At 49.6% G+C, this 9,864-nt stretch overlaps 1 protein-coding gene across 3 annotated transcripts in view; it reads left to right on the top strand.

The window, feature by feature from the left end:
• The window catches only part of TRMT1 (tRNA methyltransferase 1), a gene marked incomplete at its 3' end in the record, with an annotated part of 31,344 nt that extends 21,783 nt beyond the window's left edge, over positions 1-9,561 (top strand). For all 3 annotated transcript variants that reach the window (XM_040346570.1, XM_040346569.1, XM_040346568.1), the window contains 4 exon segments: positions 4,943-5,091; positions 5,186-5,269; positions 8,937-9,006; positions 9,427-9,561. In XM_040346570.1, coding sequence (XP_040202504.1) covers positions 4,943-5,091; positions 5,186-5,269; positions 8,937-9,006; positions 9,427-9,561 — 438 coding nt within the window.
• Positions 9,562-9,864: the final 303 nt, after the last annotated feature.

Below are 9,864 nucleotides of genomic sequence, written 5' to 3'. Positions count from 1 at the left end.
GGTAGCTTCCACATTGGGTTGGGTCCTTGCCCTCCTTGGGGATTACTGATATTTGGGCCTGTAGTGTGGTGTTGTGGAATGACTCCCCGGAGCCTAGCTCGTTAAAGAGTTTCACCATATGGTGTCCTAGAGAAGGCAAAAGGGCCTTGTAGTAGGCGATGGTTAAGCCATCGGGGCCAGGGGCTTTGCCCGGTTTGGTACCTTTTAAGGCCTGTTGTAGTTCTGGCACGGAGATGGGGGCCTCTAAGCTCTCTCTTGCCTCCTCCGACAGGGAGGGCATCAGGGATGACGAGATGTAGTTCGCCGCTGCGTCGTGCTCGGTCGGGGTTTTGTCTAGGTTGTATAGGGAGCTGTAGAAGCGTCCGAACTCCTGTGTGATCGACTGGGGCATGGCTTGTTTTTTCCCGTTGTGTGTCATGATGCAGGGTATATAAGACGCGAGCCGTTGTGCTTTTAGTGAGTTGGCAAGCATCCTGCCACATTTATCGCCTGACATGTACGCTTTCTGCCTACAGATCTGTAGCGCTGATTTGGCCTGAAAGCGTAAGTTTTCTGTCACTTGTGCGCGCACGGTGTCAAGGTCAGCACCTAGTTGTCTAGTGGGGTTTTGTTTGTGGGTGGTCTCCAAGATATGCAATTTATTGAGGAGCGTGGTCAGTTGTGCTGTCCTTTCACGTTTCAGGCGTGCACCGTGCCTGATAAGTATCCCCCGGACCACCGCCTTGTGAGCCTCCCAAACGACCCCCACCGTGCTCTCTGGGGTGGAGTTAACCGTGAAGTAGTGGCTCAGTTCCCCAACCACATCACTCATGACCTCGGAGTCCTGCAGGAGGCTTTCGTTAAGCCTCCAGACCGACTTCCGGCCACCCATGGGGTCAGACAGAGCATAGGTTAATGTGATCGGGGCGTGATCGGACCAGGTGATTGACCCAATGGAGACACTCTTTATCGCGTGAAGCTGTCTGTGGGGTAGTAGGAAATAATCAATCCGGGAGTAGGATTGGTGCGGTGTGGAAAAGAATGTGTAGTCTCGTTCCCCTGTGTGTAGCAGGCGCCATGCGTCTACCAGCTGCAAAGAATGAAGGGTCGTGCCTATACGTTTACGCAGGTCCCTGGTCGTGGACGATTTCCCAGAGGACGTATCCTCGTGCGGGATCAAGGGAACATTAAGATCGCCTCCCACGATCAAATGTCCTTCCGCAAAGCTGTGAAATTTCTCCAGCTGTTTTTTGAGGAACACATCCTGATGTACGTTGGGAACGTATAAGTTCGCTAGGGATACCTTCCTGTCTCCTATCAGTCCTTTTAAAAATAAAAAGCGGCCGTTTTTGTCTGTTCGGTTATCGAGCAGCTTCCACGGGACTTTGGCCGAGATGAGGATGGATACCCCCCTGGATTTAGCTTCAGTGTACTGGGAATGGTAGGCAGTGGGAAAATATCTAGTTTTCAGGAGAGGTAAATTGCTGGCCCTAAAGTGAGTCTCCTGCAGCATTATTATGTCTGCCTTCATGCGACGCATGTCTTGTTGAAGCATGCGTCTCTTTTCGGGCGTATTGAGGCCCTTGGCGTTCAGTGATATCACCTTGAGTGCCTCCATGCCCGCGCAGCTGGGGAGGGGGGAGAGGGGAAGGGAGGTCAGGGGGGGCGAAGGAAGTGGTAGGGGGGGCTGGGTGTCACGGAGGGGGGGGGGGGGAGAAGAGATTAGAGAGGGGTATTACAGGGGGAATATATAAGAAGGGGGGGAAGGGGATAGTGTGGAAAAGAGTAGTTTCAGAGGGTCTGCACTAGGGTGTGCAGCCTGAAGGGGTCTACTAAGTTAGCCTCAAAACGGCTAAGGCGCTCACCAGGATTACCCAGTAATCGAGCGCAGTCCTATGTGGGGTAGGGTCTAGACAGGGTCAGGAGGCGAGCTCCCGTCCCTCTCCACCCAACCTCGGCAAACATAACAAGTGTGACAATAAAGTTTACTCAACACAACATTACTCATTAGACATTATCGACATTTTTAAGGCAGATAGAATAGCAGAACCTTGTATAACATAACTCACACAAATGGAAGCATAGCAGTTTAAGTGCAAATTAGTAAAGTGTAACCTGAGCAGGCGGCAACAACAGTGTGTGCCCAGGATCACCCAGCAGTAGCGAGCTCTCCTCTTAGGTCATGTCCAAGCCCAGAGGTCTCTTCCGTCCGCCATGGCTCTCCCCCAGTAAAGACATCAGTGTCCCCCCCCCCCCGCATCCATCCGCTAGTGGGCCCGTGCGATTCAGTCCGCTGCATTCCAGCTTCTCTCGGTTTAACCGTGTCACGATCGGGCCACCAGAAAAAGCCTTTCCCCCTCCCGCACCCATCAGAGGCCTCTACATCACCCTCATCGAAAAACTCCCTATGTGGGGATGGGAGAGAAACATCCCACGCGGGGCGCTCCTATGTCCGCTGGCCTAACTCGTTACTAGGTGAAGCAGCAACGGGGCCCGGTTCCGGGATCAGGGTCTCGGGAGACGTGTATGCGTCTTGCGGAATGAGTGTCTCAGAGGTGGAGGAGTTCAGCAGAGTTGGGGGCCTCCGCAACCCCCCGTCTAGCTCCGCGGCCGGTGTAAGGCACTATATGGGCAGTGGAAGGACACCAGGTGGGGGAAAGTATCTGCAGCCGGATGGGGGGTCATGTGCCGGTTAGTCACAAAGTCAGCGGGCACTGGGGGGCGGGGGGCTCCCCAAGAAACAACGGGGGAGAAACAGAAAGAGGGGGTAGGGTTGGCATGGCGGAGGATCAGGTATGTATGGCCCAGGGCCTACTCACGTATCGCCATCTCTCTGGCAGATTGGCGCCGTCTTCTGCCTCTCTGTTGCAGTGGTTCTCGGTATGCTGCTGCGCCTGAACGTCCGGCTTGACGGGGAAGGAGCTGAAGCCAATCAGGGATCGGGATGGGTTCTGTCTCCATGAACCGGAATAAGGCTGGGAGGTCCGCTGTTGTCTGGAGTGAGAACGCTCTGGAGTCCTTTCGGAAGGTCACGGAGAGAGGGTAGCCCCATCTGTAAGTGTGGCCCGTATGACGGGCCAGCTCCAGGAGAGGCCGCATCAGTGCCCTGCGCCTCAACGTAGCCCTGGAGAGGTCTGGCATGATCTTGATCCTCGAGCCCTCCACCTCCAGCCCCTCCTGGTCCCATGCGGTCCTCAGGATATTCTCCCGCATTACATAACGGTGTACGCGAACTATTATGTCCCGCGGTCTGTCTGGATCAGTTGACTTGGGGCCGAGCGCCCTGTGCGCTCTGTCGAGTTCAATGGTGGCCTCGGGTTCTCCCAGAACCTCCCTGAATATTTCCGTGACCCGGGTCCCGACGTCCTCTCGGTCTGCAGCTTCTGGTACCCCCCGGAGCCGCAGGTTGTTACGGCGGCTCCGGTCTTCGACTTCCTCCAAATGAAGCTGGAGGGAGACCGCTGCGTCCCGGTGTTGGTCTCTGGAGCGTTCAAGAGCCGCGACCCGTGCCTCCAGGGAGGACACTGATTCCTCCCCGGTGGTCACCCGGTCCGCAAGGCCGGACACCTCTCCCCTCACCTCCTGGATGTCCCGCCTGTGAGTCTCCTCCAGGCGTAGGATTAAGGCCTCGATGTCGTTTCTGGTGGGGAGGGCCTGTAAAATCGTCCGGATGTCTTGATCCAGGTCTCCCATCTCCGGTAGTTGCGGGGGGGACATCGCCGCTAATGAGGCTTCTGGGGATAGGGGCTGGGCGGCCGGGAGGGCTACCGGCTCCTCGAGGCTCGAGGCTTGGGCCTCCTCTCCAGGTCCACGTGGACTTCCTCGCGGCGTCAGGGGGCCACCTCCGGGGGAAGGCTCCTGAATGAGCTTAAAATACTTCTGGATTTCTCCCGAATTTTTGCCGGCTGGGGTCCCTCGTGTCGTCGCCCTCGTTTTGTATTTTTTGGCCGAGTACATGCCGGTTTAAAGCGTGATTTTTGCCAAGATTTGGGGGATCAGGCCGGGAGCTCTAGAGAAACGCTGCCTCACTCATCCATGTCCAGGCCACGCCCCGCGTAGTCCATCTTTATGGACCATCCTATATTGCACTAAACAAGGGCACTGCATGATTGAGGGTCAGAACCCTGAGCCAATCAGGTTTCTATTACTTTGCACTGTGCTTACAGGAGAGTGGTGCATGTGGATGATGTCATCAGTGAGTGCGCTGCTTCATCATTGCTCAGTCAGAAGGCAGTGGAAGGTGGTTTTAAAGAATCGGAACTTCAGGCAACTTGTCCTGTAGTCGTCCATTTGATGGGTGCTGTGATTTGGTCCCTGGGGGGGGGGGGGGGGGGGGGTTAAGAGTAAGATAGGACATGTATGTTGGACATATATAGGTGAGATATTAGGATTAGGATGTTTGTCTGGAGTTCCACTTTAAATGCAGCCTAGGCAAGTGAAAGAGAGCATCTGGTTATTAAAGGAAACTTGAATTGTTCTTTCCTACTGGTCACTGTGCTCGCCCTTTATATATATATATATATATATATATATATATATATATATATATATATATATATATATATATATATATATATATATAGGGTTATTTACTAAAAGGCAAATCCACTTTGCACTACAAGTGCAGTCGCTGTAGATCCGAGGGGGGACATGCAGGGAAAATCAGCATTTTAGCTTGCACATGATTGGATGATAAAATCAGCAGAGCTTCCCCTCATTTCAGATCCTCCCCTTAGATTTACAGTGACTGCACTTTCAGTGCAATTTCAAGTGTACTTTGCATTTGTAGTGCAAATTGGATTTGCCTCTAGTAAATATCCCCCAAAGTGTCTTGAAAGAGTTCATGTTTTCCTATGTATAAAACAGGTTAGAAGAACAAAGGGAGAGTCTGATTGTATGTTCACAGGAACACATTTTTGTTTCATACCTTTTTTATGTTGAATGAGGCTGGTCTCTTCTTCAGGCTTTGCGCATCCTGTTACACGCCTTGGATTTGCGCTCCAACTGTTACCAACGTTACATAGTCCCCCTGATCAGCATCTCCGCCGATTTCTACATCCGCGTGTTTGTGCGAGTCTTCACAGGTCAGGCAAAAGTAAAGATGTCCGCCAGGTGAGACGATCATTTTCACTGTTTACAGACATCACTTATCGATCTTGTGACTGTGAAATGTAATTGCTTCCTTTCTGTTTCTCTCTCTCTATAGCAAACAAACCTTGGTGTACAACTGCGTGGGCTGCGGAACATTCCATTTGCAGCGTATGGGTAGAGCCGTTGCCCATGGAAACAAGTGAGTTCTCTTCTTATTGAAGATTTGTATAGTACCGTATAAGCCGAAGACCTAATTTTTCTACCACAAAATGGGAAAAATTATTGACTTGAGTATAAGCTGAGGATGAGAATGCAGCAGCTACTGTAAGCGGGAAAAGAGGGTCAACAATGCCCATTTGCATGCCTCACTGTGCCCATTCCAGTCTCACTGTGCCATACCTTACTGTGCCAGTGTACCTGAATTCTTGACAGGCGTCCATTTTTTTTAAATTTGCAGCTTCCTCCTGGCGTTCCGCCTATCACGGAGGTCCTCTCATCCTCAACTCAGTTTCCCAGTAGACACTGGGCCAGATTCTTAGAGGAGATACGCCGGCGTATCTCCAGATACGCCGTCGTATCTCTGCGTCCGGGCGGTCGTATCTATGCGCCTGATTCTTAGAATCGGTTACGCATAGATATCTATTAGATCTGAGAGGCGTAAGTCTCTTACGCCGTCGGATCGTAACTGCATTTTTACGCTGACCGCTAGGGGCGTGTATGCTGATTTACGCGTCAAAATATGTTAATCAGCCGACGCAGTACAGTTATGCCGTTTACGTTAGGCTTTTCCCGGCGTATAGTTACCCCTGCTATATGGTGGCGTAAGTGCCGCGTACCAATGTTAAGTATGGCCGTCGTTCCTGCGTCGAAATTTGAAAAAGTTACGTTGTTTGCGTAAGTCGTCCGTGAATGGGGCTGGACGTCATTTACGTTCACGTCGAAACCAATGATGTCCTTGCAGCGTACTTTGGAGCAATGCACACTGGGAAATACCACGGATGGCGCATGCGCCGTTCGGGGAAAAACGTCAATCACGTCGGGTCAAGCCTGTTTTACATAACACACGCCCACCTCTTCACAATTTGAATTAGGCGGGCTTACGCCGGCCTATTTACGCTACGCTGCCGCAACTTTTTTTTGAGAATACGGCACTTGCCTGTAAAAGTTGCCGAGGCGTAACGTAAATGGGATACGTTACGCCCGCACAAAGTTACGCGATTCTACGTGAATCTAGCCCATTATGTTCAGTGTTCCACCAATCATGAACATTCTTTCATCCTCGGACAAGAGGATGTCCGTGATTGGTAGAACACTGAATACCGTGTCTGCTGGGAAACGGAGTCCAAGGATGAGAGGACCTCCGTGATGGGCGGAACACAGTGTCAAATGCCTATCACGTAACGGAAAGCCAAGAGGAAGCCGCGACTTTAAAAAAAAAAAATGGACGTCTGTCAAGAATTTGGGTACACTGACTCGCGTATAAGCCGAGGGGGGTATTTCCAGCCCTAAGAAAAGGCTGAAAAACTCGGCTTATACTCGAGTATATACGGTAATCACTTCAAGATTGGGGCTTAGGTTTGTACAAGTTATAGTCACAAAGTCATCTGAGAATTGGGACAATCCCTCTGCTCCTACAATTTTCATTAGAAAAATATGGCCCCACTGGGCATAATCTGAAAGATGACACAAGATAAATATAATTTTACAATAAACATGCATTTTTATTATACAAAAAAAATCGCTCTAAACATTGTTTAGAGTGTCATTAAAGTGGTTGTAAAGGCAGAAGTTTTTTTTATCTTAATTTATTCTATGCATTACGATAAAAAAACTTCTATGTGCAGCAGTCCCCCTAATACTTACCTGAGGTCCTTCTAGATCCAGCGATGTTGTAGCAGTGTCTCGGCTGCCCAGGGCTCCCCTCCTCATTGGCTGAGACAGCAGTGCGGCACCGTTGGCTCCCACTGCTGTCAATCAAAGTCGGTCAGCCAATGGGGATATAAAGGAGGCCGGGCCGCAGCTCTCTGAATGGACACAGAGCTGTGGCTCGGGTGCCCCCCATTGCAAGCTGCTTGCTGTGGGGGCACGCAACAGGAGGGAGGGGGCAGGAGTTCCAGAGAGGGACCCAAGAAGAGGAGGATCTGGGCAGCTCTGTACAAAACCACTGCATAGAACAGGCAAGTATAACATGTTTGTTATTTTTAACAAAAAATAAATAAAAAACACAAGACTTTAATATCACTTTAAACCCCAAACCAAACATGTCATGTATTGCAGCTTATCAATCAAGAGATGTGATGACTAGTTTTCCTTTTCATAGGCCCAGATTCACAAAGACTTACGACGGCGAGACTCTAACCCTAAGGGAATGGGGGGTGGGGGGCGCAGTTTGTCATCTTAGCCCTGGGCGCTGGATGACTTTGTCCTTGCAAGGGGTCTCAAACTGGTGGCCCTCCAGCTGTTGCAGAACTAAAAGTACCATCATGCCTCTGCCTGTGGGGGTCATGCTTGTAACTGTCAGTCTTGCAATGCCTCATGGGACTTGTAATTCTGCGACAGCCGGAGGGCCGCCAGTTTGAGACCCCCGCTCTATGCAGTTGGCTGAAGGATAGATACCATAGTGTTTTGTAAATGGGATTCAAACAAAATTTCAGAAGAGACTTCAGGAACTTAATATGTACGCTCTGAGGGAAAAGGGGTGATACCGGACATCAAGAGGGTAAATAAAGTTCAAGAGGGCAGGATTTTCAAAATGAACATGATCAAGAACATGGGGACATGACTTCAAGCTAACTGAAGAAAAGTTTAAAACTAATCTTAGGAACTATTATTTTACGGAAAGAGTAGTCAGTGCTTTGAATAGACTTCCAGCTGAGGTAGTGAGTCAGTTAACGGTAAGTTTAAGGAGCTCTCCTGGCTCCTCCCTCTTGTTCAGTGCCGCCACAGCAAGCCGTTTGGTATGGGGGCACCTGAACCGAGCCACAGCTCCCTGTGTCCATTCAGTAAAGGAGCCACGGTTCGGCCCCGCCCACCTTTCTCTCCTCATTGGCTAACTGACTTTGATTGACAGCAGTGACACCAATAGCGCCACGCTGCTGTCTCAGCCAATCGGGAGGGGTAGTTCTGGGCATCTGAAACACTTGCAACATCGCTGGATTTAGATGGGGCTCAGGTAAGTATTGGGGGGGGGCTTCTGCACACAATATTTTTTTTTTTTATCTTGATGCATTAAGATAAAAAACCTTCTGACTTTACAACCCCTTTAAAGGGGTTGTAAAGGTACATTTTTTCCCCCTAAATAGCTTCCTTTACCTTAGTGCAGTCCTCCTTCACTTACCTCATCCTTCCATTTTGCTTTTAAATGTCCTTATTTCTCCTGAGAAATCGTCACTTCCTGTTCTTTCCTGGTCTGTAACTCCACACAGTAATGCAAGGCTTTCTCCCTGGTGTGGAGAAAGCCTCTTGAGGGGCCGAGCAGGAGGGTCAGGACACTCTCTACTTTGCAGATAAAGGAGCTGTGTGTTAGCGAGCGTCCTGACACTCCTGCTCGCCCCCTCAAGAGGCTTTCTCCACACCAGGGAGAAAGCCTTGCATTACTGTGTGGAGTTACAGACAGAAGAACAGGAAGTGAGGATTTCTCAGAAGAAATAAGGACATTTAAAAGCAAAATAGAAGGATGAGGTAAGTGAAGGAGGACTGCACTGAGGTAAAGGAAGCTATTCAGGGAATTTTTTTTTTACCTTTACAACCCCTTTAAGCCTACAACACAGCAGCAGCCAGTTGCGGGGGTGCATTGTCCTAATATAAAGTTTCTTCTGTTTTGGTTGGAGTTTTCCTTTAAATAAAGCTTTCTTCCCCCCCAACAGTATGAAGCACTCGGCTGGCTGTGGTCCTCCTGTGGGAATGAACTGTGAGTTTTGCCAGCAGCGACATCAGGTACTGCTTCATCCATGTGCTCTGTGTTCATATATGTACATCACTCTAATGCTCACCAAACATATAATTGGGACTGTACACGACTATGTAATACAAGGACCTACCTAACTGATCGATTCAATTTACATCCAATCAGGCAGGCCCTTGTACTACATAGTGTAAGATTGGATTTACACCATATGTACCATATTTTCTGAATCTTATGGAGATGATTTTAACTTTCATACGTAACTTTCACATATGATGTGATCCGATTTACGTTTCTACTGAGGAAAAGGGAAGAGGAGGGGGGTCATCCACTTCATAGCAATAATCGTACTTGCACCACATAGTTGTTGATAGATCTGAAGGAGGTTGTACAATTGAATTGTAATGTGGGTGTTGAGCTTGGTGACTGATATAGCTGTTATTTTGTTGCAGGTGGGAGGTCCCATCTGGGCCGAGGCACTCCATGACAAAGAGTTTGTGCAAAGAGTTCTGTCCGCTTCAGAGCGCAACCCAAAGAGGTTCGGGACGTCCGAAAGAATCGAGGGCATGCTCAGTGTGGTCAGCGAGGTGAGGGCATGAATGTCATGTATGTGGAAGGGATTGCATTGCTCAGATGTGCTGTCATACATATTCTCCTGTCACTATGGGGGAGATTTACTTAAAATGGAGTACAATCTGCTTCTTAATTCAGCTTGTTCAGTTTTTAGCTTTGACAATAAAACCTGGAAGCTGATTGGTTTGTATGCAGAGCTGCACCAGACTGTGCACGCTCCAGTTTTAGTAAATTCCACCCCCACCCCCCATTGTGTATCGAAAGCAAAGCCCCCAACTAAAAACACAGTAGCGTTCTCTGCTCCCCTTTACATCATA

This window comes from Rana temporaria, chromosome 3 (genome assembly GCF_905171775.1).
Source record: "Rana temporaria chromosome 3, aRanTem1.1, whole genome shotgun sequence".
Taxonomy (NCBI): Eukaryota; Metazoa; Chordata; class Amphibia; order Anura; family Ranidae; genus Rana; species Rana temporaria.
This window is presented reverse-complemented; position numbering and strand designations above follow the sequence as displayed.